Source organism: Colobus angolensis, unplaced genomic scaffold, assembly GCF_000951035.1.
Source record: "Colobus angolensis palliatus isolate OR3802 unplaced genomic scaffold, Cang.pa_1.0 Scaffold96, whole genome shotgun sequence".
Classification (NCBI taxonomy): Eukaryota; Metazoa; Chordata; class Mammalia; order Primates; family Cercopithecidae; genus Colobus; species Colobus angolensis.
In genome coordinates this window covers 912,345-926,939 of record NW_012123598.1, presented here as the reverse complement: position 1 = coordinate 926,939, position 14,595 = coordinate 912,345, and the positions used below count along the sequence as shown (strand labels likewise).

At 52.0% G+C, this 14,595-nt stretch overlaps 1 protein-coding gene across 1 annotated transcript in view; it reads right to left on the bottom strand.

Moving 5' to 3' along the window:
• ZIM2 (zinc finger, imprinted 2) overlaps positions 1-14,595 on the bottom strand; it is a 32,913-nt gene that overhangs the window by 950 nt on the left and 17,368 nt on the right. The window contains exons 4-5 of the mRNA XM_011932566.1: positions 8,148-8,346; positions 3-592 (exon numbers count right to left, since the gene is read on the bottom strand). Of these exons, the coding sequence (XP_011787956.1) occupies positions 3-592; positions 8,148-8,346 (789 nt within the window). The remainder of the gene's footprint in view (positions 1-2; positions 593-8,147; positions 8,347-14,595) is intronic.

Sequence of the window (14,595 nt, the reverse complement as noted above, 5' to 3'; positions counted from 1 at the left end):
GCCAGGTACGAGCCCTGGCTGAAGGCCTTGCCGCACTCGGGGCACGCGTAGGGCTTCTCGCCCGTGTGCGTGCGCTGGTGCAGGGTCAGGTGCACGCTCTGGCTGAAGGCCTTGCCGCACTCGGGGCACGCGAACGGCTTCTCCCCGGTGTGGATTCGCTGGTGCAGGGTGAACGCGGAACAGTAGCTGAAGGCCTTCCCGCAGTCCCCGCATTTCCACGGCTTCTTGGGGCCGCCACCTCTCTCCCGCTGGCGGCTGTCAGGATGCCTCTGCTTCGGGCTCTTTCTGGGCGCACTGCACCTCTGGGGCCTGCTGTCATCGGGGACACTGGCTTGGGTAGCAGCAGGGCTCGATATGGTTCTTGGGATTCGGCTGAATTCATCGCGTTCCTGGATGTCGTCCCCGGCAGGGTCTCCCTTGCAGGCCTCGGCCTCTGGCTCTGGACAGCTTTCCTGGTTTTCCTGCAGGTCCTCACGCCGGCCCTGGCGTTTCCAGTTTCCTTCCAACTCTGCGCCCTGGAGGGCGACGCTCAAGAGTCCTTCCATCCTCGATCCCTGGGCTGCTGTCTTGATCTCACATCTCTTCTCTGGGTCTGAAAGGCAAAAGATAGAAAAAAAAAAAAAAAATTAAACATTGTCACTTGTCCTGAGCTGGAAAAATGGCTAACAGCTGAACTGGGAAGGACTTAGCCTGGGGTCCCTGGACCTCTGTGCCAATGACATTTTGGGTCCAATAATTCGGTGTGGCAGGACCCATCCTGTGGGTTGTGAGATGTTGAGCAGCGTCCCTGGTCTGTCCACACTGGATGCCAGGGACACTACCCCTCAATCCCCGAGCTGCAACAACGGACGTGGTGGCTCATGCCTGAAATCCCAGCACTTTGGGAGGCCAAGGCAGGTGGTTGCTTGAACCCAGGAGTTTGAGACCAGCAAACTGTCTCAAACTGTCTGCTGCCTGGGCAACACAGCAAGATCTCATCTCTACAAATGAAAAAAAAAAAAATTAGCCAGGCATGGTGTTGGGCACCTGTGGTCCCAGCTACTCAGGAGGCTGAGGCAAGAGGATCACCTGAGCTCAGGAGGTTGGGGCTGCAGTGAGTGGTGATCACACTGCTGCCCTCTAGCCTGGATGACAGTGTGAGACCCTGTCTGAATTTTTTTTTAAAGTCTCCAGACACTGCCAGGTGTCCCCTCTCCTGGGGGCAAAATTGCCCCCAGTTGGGAATCACGGATTTAATGGAACTAAAAACAAATTTAAAACATCCCTGAAATTAAAAGAAAAGAAAGCACGAATTTGTCAGCTCTTAAAATATGGCCTTGTAATCGGGTGCTGTGTACTGAATTGTACCCCCTCAAAATCTATACATGGAAGCCATAACTCCCAAGGTGATGCTTTTTGGAGATGGTGCCTTTGGGAGGTGATTAGGTTTAGAAGGGGTCATGAGGGTGGGGCCCCCACAATGGGACTAATTTTTTTTTTTTTTTTTTTGACATGGAGTCTTGCTCTGTTTGCCCAGGCTGGAGTGCAGTGGCACAGTCTTGGCTCACTGCAACCTCTGCCTCCGGGGTTCAAGCAATTCTTCTGCCTCAGCCTCTGGAGTAGCTGGGACTACAGGCACATGCCACCATGCCTGACTAATTTTTGAATTTTTAGTAGAGATGGAGTTTCACCATATTGGCCAGGCTGGTCTCAAACTCCTGACCTTGTGTTCCACCTGCCTTGGCCTCCCAAAGTGCTGGGATTACAGGTGTGAGCCACTGCGCTTGGCCGGGACTAATGTTTTGATAAGAAGAGGAAGCGACACCAGAGCTCGCTGTCAGGTGAACACATGGCAAGAAGGCAGCCAGCCGTCTGCAAGCCAGGAAGTGAGCCCTCAGCGTGGCCCGACCATGCTGGCACCCTGATCTCGGACTCCCATCCTCTAGCACTGTGAAGAAATAAGTGTTTGTTGCTTCAGCCACCTAATCTGTGATGTGTTTGTCTGTTTGTAAGCCGGAGCTAAGATACCTGGAAAGACAGTTTTCTTTTCTGGGGAAAAAATCAGTTGAAACTTTAATTCCCAGTGTGACAGTGTTTGATGTGGGGCCTTTGGAGGATGATTAGGTCATGAGGCACCCTTCTTAATAGGATTAGCGTCCTTCTAAGAGGAGACTCCAGGGGGCTCACTTACTCTCTGCTCTCTCTGCCCTCTCTGCGTGTGAGGACACAGGGAGAAGGCGGCCGTCTGTAAACCAGGAAGAGAGCCCTCCCCACACAGAATCAGCCAACAGCGATCCCAGATTTCACATTATGGGGGACACTATTCAACTCACTATGCCCCCCTTCTACAGGGCTCTGGCAGTGAAGGAGCTGCCCAGGGTCTCCCAGGCTCAGAGGTTCAAGCTGGCCCCTGGGCCCAGGGTCCCCATTAGAGATGGTGACCTCAACCTGTCTGTGCTTTCCACATTCTCAGAGGAAAACAGGGATCTGTTTTTATATAAGCCCAGGAAATCACTGTGCTTTTTAGAACGCCATAACGGAAGCCATACATTTAGTTACTTCTAGTGGGGCTGTGATGCTGAAGGATTTATACCAATTGCCTGGTGTACACTGGACCTGCACACTGGACAGAAACTCACCACTGACTTCTGATACTTTAGTTCTAACAGAATGGGAAGATAGATGGACAAATGACTGCCTGTTAGTGAGAGAGGGAAGGAGGCAGCTGCCTGTGGATTCATCATGCTGGGGCTAGCCCCAGAGGAGGGGCTCACACTGCTCGGGGGTGGGGGGCATTTCCAGGCTGTGTGGCTACCTGCTCTGAGGTTCTGCCTGGTTTTCTCTCTCTAAACAGGGCTCCAGCCTCCCCTTCTCCTGAGGGCCATGGTGGGGCTCTCAGGAAGCTTGGCCTCATGTTAAGTGTGGGCTCAGCCCCTCACACACAGGCATTCCCTGAACCAACTAGTAAACACACAGTTTATACAGCAGTTGAAACATACTGTCATACAGCAGACAGTGCTGGGCCTTGAGCTCTGCCCTCTGGGATGGGGGGGCTAAGTGGAGGCCTCTCTGGCTCATCCTGGGGGTGAAGATTTACTCCCGCAAACCCCGGAAAGACCCTGCTGGTTTGGATCCAGAGGGTCCAGTGCCCCCCAACCCCTGCATTACATCGCTCTGTCTACAGACCCCCATCAGTGCCTCCGCGCTGCTCCCTGCTGTGCCCAAAGTTGCATTCACAGCCTCTGAGCTCTCCCCGAGTCCCCAACCCAGCAGAGACGGGGCGACAGGGCGTGTGTGGAACACACAAACACGCCAAGGACAGGAAACCTGGAAGGGTGCATGGAGGGAGGGTCATACATCCAGGCTCTCAGTCTAGGAAGGATCCAGGCAAGGTGACATCCCTCTCCTCTCAATGGGCACACGGGGCAGGTGCATGACCTGCAGCTGTGCGAGGTATAGGAACACCCTGTGATTTCCCTACTCTCACCACTCAGGACACGACTCTTCACCGCTGGTCACCCACACGTGTGGGAATTTCTCTCCAGCAACAGCCACTCCAGCAGATGCCAGCTGGGCATCGCACAACTAACCTCCATTCCAACACTGTCTACCCAATATTGGTGCAGACCCCACAGGCTGAGGCTCAGTCCCACAAGCCTGCCCCATCTCAGATGGCCATCACCAGCAGTAGGTTGTCACCTGCACTTCTGACCTATAAATCAGGGTTCCCACGGCTGCTTCCTTGGGCTCAGTTAATGGGCTGGAGTGACTCACAGAACTCAGAGAAGCACTTACATTTACTGGTTTAATACAAAGGATCATTTAAAGGATACAGATGAAGAGCTACATAGGGCAACGTATGGGGGAAGGGGCGTGGAGCTTCCATGGCCTCCCTGGGGGCACCCTCCGGGAACCTCCACGTGTTCAGCTGTCTGGAAGCTCCCCGAACCCTGTCCTCTTGGGTTTTTATGGCAGCTTCCTTATGTAAGCAGGACTGATTGACTCATTGGCCATAGGTGATCAGCTCAACCTTCAGGCCCTCTCCCCTCCACGGAGGTAGGCGTTGGGGTGGGGCTGAAAGTCCCAACCCTCAGATCAAGTGGTTGGTTCCCCTGGCAACCACCCCTATCCTGAGGCTGTCCAGGAGCCCACCGAGAGTCACCTCTTTAGAAAAAAAGGTCAAAAGACCCTCCTAGGAAATTCCAAGGGATTTGGAAGCTCTGTGTCAGAAACTGGGATCAAAGACCAAATATTGGACCAAAGCTCCTCCTAGCTCCGCAATCTACAAGAGTTTTAGGAGATCTATGCTGGGGACCTGCGGCGGAGGCCAAAGATACATTCCTTGTTATATCACAGTGCCACAGAGGCTGAGTCCTGCAGCCTTGACACTTTGTCCCCGATTTCCACTCTGAATTCAGCACGGCTCCATCCTGGCCTGAAACCTCAGTGACACACACAGAGCTCAGGCCCTCCCCAGGCCCGATTCGAATCTGCTTGGGAACAAGAGCCCGGCGATTCGCGGGCACGGGAATGTCTGCAAGGCACAGACGCAGGGGTAACCGCCAGCGTGCGGGCACAGGGCTGTGCAGCACCACGCAGAGGTTCACCAGTTTCTCCCAGGGAGAGGTTCCGGATGCGGCCACCCCAGGGCCCACATCCAGGCCACCTGGCCTCACTGTCCTTCCTCTCATTTGTCCTCCTGCTGAAAACCCTGAATGGCTCCCTCAAAAGCCAGCCTTCTCCCTGAGCCCTTGTCCTCAACCTCAACGACGCCTTCCTTGTACTGTGCTCATGCTGCTGCAGCCACAGCCACGGCCTCCTCCGGGCACTCCTGCTGCTGCTGGGCAGGCTGTGTTTGAAGCTTTGTGCTCCCCACTTCCTGTGTGAGATCCTAACCCTTTGTGGTGGTGCTGGCAGGTGGGGCCTCTGGGAGGTGATGATGACATGAGGCTGGAGCCCTCAGGCGTTGGATTCCTGCCCTTACAAAAGAAGACCTGGGCCGGGCGCGGTGGCTCAAGCCTGTAATCCCAGCACTTTGGGAGGCCGAGACGGGCGGATCACGAGGTCAGGAGATCGAGACCATCCTGGCTAACACAGTGAAACCCCGTCTCTACTAAAAAATACAAAAAACTAGCCGGGCGAGGTGGCGGGCGCCTGTAGTCCCAGCTACTCCGGAGGCTGAGGCAGGAGAATGGCATAAACCCGGGAGGCGGAGCTTGCAGTGAGCTGAGATCCAGCCACTGCACTCCAGCCTGGGCGACAGAGCAAGACTCCGTCTCAAAAAAAAAAAAAAAAAAAAACAAAAAACAAAAGAAGACCTGGAAGGCTCCCTTGCCCCTTCCTCCAAATGAAGACACAAGAGGGCCCGGTCTATGAACCAGGAAGCAGCCCTCACCAGACACCAAACCTGTGGGCACCTTGACTTTGGACTTCCCGCTGCAGAACTGTGCAGAAATAAATGTTGTTTCTTTCTTTCTTTTTTCTTCCTTTTTTTTTTTTTTTGGAGACGGAGTTTCGCTCTTGGTGCCCAGGCTGGAGTGCAATGGCACGCTGTTGGCTCACTGCAACCTTCGCCTTCCGGGTTCAAGTGATTCTCCTGCCTCAGCCTCCTGCATAGCTGGGATTACAGGCGTGCGCCACCATGTCCGGCTAATTTTTTTTATTTAGTAGAGATGGGGTTTCACCATATGAGTCAGGCTGGTCTCCAACTCCTGTCCTCAGATGATCCACCCGCCTTGGCCTCCCATAGTGCTGGGATTACAGGCGTGTGCCACTGTGCCCGGCCAATAAGTGCTGTTTCTAAGCCACCAGAGTATGGCATTCTGTCACACCCCAAAGGACCTAAAATAGGGCTTTTTTCCTTTCTTCTCTTTGAGACAGGGTCTTTCTTGCTCTGTTGCCCAGGCTAGAGTGCAGTAGTGTGATCACAGCTCGCTGTAGCCTGGGAATCCTGGGCTCAAGTGATCCTCTCACCTCAGCCTGCCAAAGGGCCTGGATCACAGGCAGGCACCACCAACCACACCTGGTCAAGAGAGGGCTTTTGCTTAGGCTATTCTTTCTGCCTGACATGTTCTTCCCGCAGCGTGTGCCTCAGCAAGAGGACAAGAGGAGGCCCTGAGGCAGGGAGTGATGATGTCTGTGATCAGGGTGGCAAACACAGCAAGTGCAAAGGTCCCAGGGCAGGACGGTGACAAGGGTGGTAGAGGAAAGGTAAAGGGGTTGTGGGGTTGGACACAGCAACTGAGGTGCAAGGCAGGGAAGACGAGGTAGAGCGGGGTGGGGGTCAGCTCACACAGGAAGTCACGTGTGCTGGTAAGAACTCAGCTGGTGGGGACCAGGCTGGCTCGGCTCAGGCACCACGTCCACCAGCATCCGCAGAGTGTGCAGGGGTACCCACCTTGCGTGTGGGGGGAGGGCACGTGGGTTCACAGCGGGGTTGGGTAAACCTGGGGCATTGTGCACACACACACGGGAGCCCCCAAGGGGAGACACAGGCTTGCTCCGGGGCAGTAGAAGAAAGCTGTCTACTCCCAGCACTTCTGACACGTGGGCTTTCTCCACACCAACACCCAAGTCTCCAATCTGCTCTGGCTGGGAGGCACAGGCAGCCACCAGCCATAAAGCTACCTCACCCCTTCCCTGCGTTTGGTGATCTGCTCGCACAGCTCATCAAACTCAGGGACACGCTTTATTTACTGTTACTGGTTTCCAATAAAGGACACAACTCAGGAAGAGCCAGATGGAAGACACGCAGGGCAGCGTATGGGGAGGAGCTCAGAGCACTGTGCCCTCTCTGGGTGCCCGACAACCCCAGAGCTCGGCAAACCCTAAGTTTAGGGCAGTGATGGGGGTTCCATGACACAGGCGTGACTGACATAGGTGTGATGACACTGGCCATCAGTGATGAACTCAATTTCCAGCCCTCTCCCCTCCCAGGAGGTCCATCCTAGGGGCCTACCAGGAGTCCTCCATTAGCATAAATGTACTTAGGGGTCTACCAGGAGTCCTCCATTAGCATAAACACAGGTGTGGTTGAAAGGGGCTTATTAAGAGTTGCAAAAGACACTCCTTTTACCCCTGTCACTCAGGAAATTCCAAGGGTTTTAGGGGCTCTGGTACCAGGAGCTGGGGATAAAGAGTAAACATATATTTCTTACTCTATTACAGGATCACGGGTACACACATGCATGATGTCACACTCTGACACATACAGGGTCATACACAATCATACCCACCCAGACACACACAGACATGCAGAGACACCCACACCCATATCCAGGGACACACAGTCGCCCTCCCAACCCCCATGCAAGGAGGCAGGTGGGAAGCCCTCACCTGCAGCCACACTCACACGTGCACACAGGGTCCTGGGCACACGTAGCTACACACACACCCAGCCCCACACATAGCATCCCCGTGTGAAGAGGTGCACAGAGAAGGACAAGGTCACACACACCACCTGCTCCACACAGGCAGGCCATCACCGGGGCACACCCACAGGGGATGGCTGGACACGTGTGCAGTCACACTGGACAGAGCTCCAGCATGGCCAAAGCCCACGTGTGCAGCGTCTCCATCGCGTGTGTGTGGATGCACACACTTCAGACAGCATGGCACTCTACAGGCTCGCATACCCAGGTCACCCATCGTTGTGCTGGCAGGCCGAGCCAGTCTACACAATGGCACACCCAGACATGCACACGTGGGGTCACACACCTCACATCCAGGAGAACTTTGGGACTTGCCCAAAGTCAGTGACACGTGTATGTGAAATGCTGCGAATTGCAGACACCGCTTGACATGAATGAACACATGACACACCGATAAAGTGTCATATGCCTTTACAGGCAGTCACACACCTGCCCGGGCTGGCACCGCCGAGTGAGCAGGTGCAGACGCAGCGATACTCGGGGACGGGCTCACACGCGGTCACACACCAGTCTGGGCTGGCACCTTTGAGTGACCAGGTTCAGATACAGTGACACTCAGGGATGGCCTCACAGGCAGTCGCACACTTGCACGGCATGGCACCGCCGAGTAAGCAGGTACAGACACAGTGACGGGCTGGCACCGCCGAGTGAGCAGGTGCAGACACAGTGACACACAGGCACGGGCTCACACGCGGTCACACACCTGCACGAACACGCGCGCACGCGCACACTACACACCGTTACTTTCGCCTCCCGGGATCACCTCCGAACGCGCCGGCCGGCCCCCTCCCAGCCTGGTGGAGTCGGCTCCGCTTCTACTCAGTCTCGGGTCCTCCTGGGCCAACACAAACCCTGGGACCTCCTTCCTTAGAGGAGCGAAGGTCAACACTTCTGTCACTGCGGAGTGGCCGGAGCTCCAGGCCCGGGTGGACTGCGCCTGCGCATCAGGCCCGCCCGGCTCTTAGGAACTACAACTCCCAGGAGGCGCTGCGCGCTCGCCGGTACCGCGACTAAGGCTTCCAGAGCCTGGGTCATCGAAACTACAACTCCCAGAAGGCTAAGCGTCGGCACGCGCTAGGTCCGCCGGCTCTGGCCCCTGGGGTCCCCAGGAGGGCGGGCGGCTGCCCCGAGCCCCGCCCAGCACTGACTCAGGGGTGGGACCTTTTACTTGCTCAGGGGATGAGGCCGAGCCCACAGACTTAGAAAGAAGGCAGCTGAGTCCGGGCGCCTGTCATCCCAGCACTTTGGGAGGCCGCGGCGGGTGGATCACCTGAGATCAGGAGTTCGAGACCAGCCTGGCCAACATGGTGAAACCCCATCTCTCCTAAAAATACAAAACTTAGCTGGGCGTGGTGGCGCGTGCCTGTAATTCCAGCTACTTCGGAGGTTGAAGCAGGGGAATCACTTGAACCACCAAGCGGAGGTTGCAGTAAGCTGAGATCGCGCCACTGCACTCCAGCCTGGGTGACAGAGAGAGACTCCGTCTCAAAAACAACAACACTTTCCACAGCAGGAGTCTTATGGGAAGTGGGCAGGAAGGGGTGTGGAGAGAGAACTGACTGAGGAAGACTGTTGAGATAAATGTTGGTTCTAAGTACAATTAGAACAAATTACCAAGTCCTACTTTAGCCAAAGAATCAAAAGAAAAAAGGAAGCAGGCAAAATGTAAATCATGATAAATATTACTTTGTTCTTCAGTCACTTGCAAAGATACATTTCAAGCTTCACTGAATCACTTGAGGGCACTGTTGCATCACAGAAGGAAGGACCAATCCTGCTCAGAACTAACCTATCCCTTTAAAAATAAGAGGAAAAAAGACAAGATTCCAGTGGAAGGCTCTGGGATCAAGGGGGAAGGGAGGGGGGCCACGAAGAAGTCACTCTAAGCCAGGTTGGGGTCCTCAGCTCTACAGACCCAGGAAATCCAGTTTTACTCCCACCCTCCCCGCAGGAATAGCCCTTGCCAAATGGGCTCCTTGAAGCACAAGGAACACACACCTGAAATGCAAGCTTCTTGGTGCCTCCTGAAAACTCCTTCAAGTGCTTTGACCTCCCTGTGCCTTGTCTGTGAAATGTTTTTTGTTTTTGTTTCTTTCTTTGTTGAGACAGTCTCGCTCTTTTCACCCAGGCTGGAGTGCAATGGCAGGATCTCAGCTCAATGCAAACTCCGCCTCATGGGTTCAAGCGATTCTCCTGCCTCAGGCTCCGGAGTAGCTGGGACTACAGGCACCTGCCACCATGCCCGGTTAATGTTCGCATTTTTAGTAGAAACAGGTTTTCACCGTGTTGGTCAGGCTGGTCTCGAACTCCTGACCTCAGGTGATCCTCCCGCCTCGGCCTCCCAAAGTGCTGGGATTACAGGCGTGAGCCACTGCTCCCGGCCCATCATCACCATTTATTTTTATTTTATTTCATTAAGATATGCAATGAGCCGAGATTGTACCATTGCACTCCCACCTGGGCTACAGGATAAGACTTCGTCTCAAAAAACAAACAAACCATATATAAACATACCCATTGTAAGATCTCTTTTGTCTTCTCTTTTTATTCTAATTTGAGGCAATGTGTTATGATATCAGTGCTTTGCCATCAATAGGTGGCATTCTAGCATAATGCAAAAGTAAGTAGACATTTCTTTAAACTTTTCTTTTCCTTTTTCTTTTTTTTTCAGATGGAGTTTCACTATTGTTGCCCAGGCTGGAGTGCAGTGGTGCCATCTCGAGTCACTGAAACCTCCACCTCCCGGGTTCAAGCGATTCTCTTGCCTCAGCCTCCCCAGTAGCTGGGATTACAGGCGTGTACCACCATGCCTGGCTGAGTTTTGTATTTTTAGTAGAGATGGGGTTTCACCATGTTGACCAGGCTGGTCTTGAACTCCTGACCTCAGGCAATCCGCCCACCTTGGCCTCCCAAAATACTGGGATTATAGGCGTGAGCCCCCATGACCAGCAATTTTTAAGTGTGGCGAAATACATATACCATAAAATTTACCATTTTAAGCAATTGTCTTACCAACATTAACCTTGAACGTAAAAACATGGCAAAACATAAGATTACCATTCGAACCATTTTTTCAGTGCCCAGTTCAGCAGTATGTAGCCCATTCTCACTGTTTGCATGGTTTCCACCATCACGCTCCAGGATTCTTTCAGTCCTGCAACACTGAAATGGGACCTGCTATGGTTTGAACGTCCTCCCAGATTCATGAGTTGAAACTTAATTCCCGTTGTGGTGGTGCCTTTGGCGAAGTGATTACATTAAGAGGGTCGTGCTCTCATGTATGGATTAGCACCTTCAAAGTCTCACTCTGTCACCCAGGCTAGAGTGCAGTGGCATGATCTTGGCTCCCTGCAACCTCCGCCTCCCGGATCCAAGGGATTCTCCTGCCTCAGCCTCCCTAGTAGGTGGGACTACAGGCATGTGCCACCACGCCCAGCTAATTTTTGTATTTTCACTAGAGACAGGGTATCACCATGTTGGCCAGGCTGGTCTTGAACTCCTGACCTCAGGTGATCCACCCACCTCAGCCTCCCAAAGTGCTGGGATGACAGGCATGAGCCGCTGCACCCAGGCTTGGTTTAACACCTGCTAAGAGGGCATTGAATTGCCTTGCTGTCCCTTCTACCACTTGAGGAGCCCTAGACGAAGCAATCTATTTGAAATGGGACTACAGCAGACACCAAGTCTGCCGCCGCCATAATCCTGGATTTCCCAGTCTCTACAATTGGGAGAAATAAATGTTTATTGTTTACAAATCACCCAGACCACAATGGATTGAAATGGTACCCATTAAACAGCACTCCCTATGTCCGCCTTCCCAGGCCCTTGGAACCATCGTTCTGCTTTCTGTCTGTATTAATGTGGGCACTCTATGTACATTAGAGAAGTTGGATTACACCATATTTGTCATTTTCTGACTGCTTGTTTCACTTGATGTAGTGTTTCTTTAGTTCATACTGTAGCATGAATCAGAATTCTCTTGCTTTTAAAGGCTGAGTAGGCTGGCCTCGGTGGCTCATGCCTGTAATCCCAGCACTTTGGGAGGCTGAGGCGGGTGGATCACCTGAGGTCAGGAGTTCGAGACCAGCCTGGACAACATGGTGAAACCCTGTCTCTACTAAAAAGACAAAAATTAGCTGGGCATGGTGATGGGAGTCTGTAATTCCAGCGACTCGGGAGGCTGAGGCAGGAGAATCACTTGAATCCGGGAGGAGGCAGGAGAATCACTTGAATCCGGGAGGTGGAGGTTGCAGCGAGCTGAGATTGAGCCGTTGCGGTCCAGCCTGGGCGACAGAGCGAGACTCAGAAAAAAAAAAAAAAAAAGGCTCAGTAAAATTCCATTGTATATAAACATGATATTTAGTTTACCCATTTAGTTTTAATGGAGACTTGGGCTGCTTCCACCTTTGACTATTATGAATAATGCTGCCATGAACATGTTTGTGCAAATATCTCTTCATTCTCACTTTCAAATCTTTCCGGTAGATACCCGGAAGTGGCATTGCTGGGTCCGATGGTTATTTTATTATTAATTTATCGGGAACCATCTTCCTGTTTTCCACAGCCCCTGCATCATGTCGTATTTCCAACACCAGTACAGAAAGGCTCCAATTTCGCCAAACCCTGCCAACACCTGCTACATTCTGCTTAATGGATAGTAGCCATGTTAATGGGTGTTGGTGATTTGAAAGGAAAAATACAATTCCTTTCCTTCTGCCATGATGACAGTTACTTAATAATAGGATGTGTGTGCCTTTTGGGCACTCCACGACTTCTAAAACTTTGGACTCGGACTAGGCCATGTCGCCCCCATTTCCTCATCCTTGCTAGTTTTCATGTGACAGGTGCTTTTCTTCACAGCAAGCACTGACACCCCAGCATCACCCACATGCGATGTCAGCAAAGGAAAGGTGGACACCTGTAGCTTGGAGAATTACACATGGTGTCAGACGTCAACGATGCTGTGTTCCCCTCAAATTTAACATCACCTGGGTGCAGGGTTGCAGCTACGAGGATAGAACAGCAGAAACAAAGTAGGAATTAGTGGGGGTAGGGGAGAGAATGGAGGAGCTGATCTGGTTGCCTAGCAACATGCAGTGTCCTCGGAGATGAGTCACCATGGAAACAGAATGGGAACAGGTAGCAGGGGAAGGGTGAGTCTGCCCCAGCCAAATGCAGCTGCAGAGAACAGGAAAGTGATGCCAATGTCCCACAGTTCATTTGTTTTTCTTTTGAATAACCTCCTGATTCTATATTCAGATGGCTTCCGTTTATACTTTCACGTATTATTTGTATATCTCTCAGGTTAGCTCTTTCCAAAATGTAGTTCAGGGATTCCTGGGGGAATCAAGATTCTTTAAGGTGGTTCACAATTCCGAAGTTTTTTCCTAACATTAGCACTCTGGCCGGGCGCGGTGGCTCACGCCTTTAATCCCATCACTTTGGGAGGCCGAGGCAGGCAGATCACTTGAGGCCAGCCTGGCCAACACGGAGAAACCCCATCTCTACTAAAAACACAAAAATTAGCCGAGTGTGGTGGTGGGCGTCTGCACTCCCAGCTACTCGGGAGGCTGAGGCAGGAGAATCCTTTGAACCCAGGAGGTGGAGGTGAGTGGAGATCACACCACTGCACTCCAGCCTAAGCAACAGAACAGGACTGCATCTAAAAAAAAAAAAAATTTGCCTTTTCTTTCTCTTTGTCTCTGGATGATGTAATGCTGTAAGTGTTTGAATTAAGTAGTCAATTAGAGAATCTAGCCATCTTGTAGTAACGGGGACATGAATAAGGTACGCAAAAATGTAAGCCGATGCCACGTCGATTGGAGGGAGAAACAATGGAGGAGCTGGCCTCGTTTCCAGGCTGCGCTCAGCTTCCCTGGAGAGGATCCACCGCGAAGTTGGAGTGGAAACAGGCTGTGGAGGAGCGGCTGTTCCTCCCCAGCTCCCTGCAGCTGTAGGAGTGAGGGATGGAGCAGGCAGAGTCAGGCCCAGCAGGGACGGGGCTTTCCGAGAGAATCGCATGACAGAGAACGTGAAACAGAGATTTGAGTCCGTGTAGAAGGAATTAATTGGAATGATTGACCACAGAAGGTGACCTGGGAGTGGGAGTGAAGGTCAGTGGAAAATAGTTTAATCAATGGAGTGCTGATCCTCAAGGGCTGAACGGATGGTAGCATCAAATAGTTTTTTGGTTTTTTTTTTTTTTTTTTTCTCGCACTGCTGCCCAGGCTGGAGTGCAGTGGTGCAATCTCCACTCACTGCAAGCTCTGCCTCCCGGGTTCACGCCATTCACTTGCCTCAGCCTCCTGAGTAGCTGGAACTATAGGCACCCGCCACTGCGCCTGGCTAATTTTTTGCATTTATTTGAGACAGGGTCTCACTCTGTCACCCAGGCTGGAGTGCAGTGGCGTGATCTTGGCTCACTGCAACCTCCACCTCCCGGGTTCAAGTGATTCTCCTGCCTCAGCCTCCAGAGTAGCTGGAACTACAGCATAACTATTTTTTTAAGTGTAAAGTTCAGCAATTAAGTACATTTACTTGTTGTATCCTAATCTGTCCCATACGTCTTCAGAACTCCTTTAGTCTGGGAAAACCATGATTCTGTACCCATTAAGGAATAACTCTCCATTTCCCTTTTCCAGCCCCTGGCAGCTACCATTTTATTTTCTATTTCTATGAATTGGACTCTTCTAAATACTTCATATACCTAGAATCATATATTATCTGTCCTTTTGGTATGGATTTATTTCAGTTGACATCATTCTTTCAGGGTTCATCCAAGTTATAGCACCTGTCAGGATGTCCTTTACTTTTTTTCAATTTTTGTTTTGGAATCGTGGGATACATGTGCAGGTTTGTTGCAAAGGCCTGTTGCCTGATGCTGAGGTTTAGGATATGACTGAAGCCATCAGGCAGGTAGTAGGCATGGTACCTGATAGGTAGTTTTTCAACCCGTGTCCTTCTTCCTCTCCCCCTTCTTTGTTTGCCCACGGTGCCTGTCGTTTCCATCTTTATGTCCGTGTACATCCAATGTTTAGCTCCTGCTTACAAGTGAGAACACGTGGTATTTGGTTTTCTGTTTCTGAGGTAATTTGCTTAAGGAAATGGCCTCCAACTGCATCCATATCGCTGCAAAGGACGTGATTCCATTCCTTTATTTTTTTTTTTTTTTTTTTTTGAATGGGGA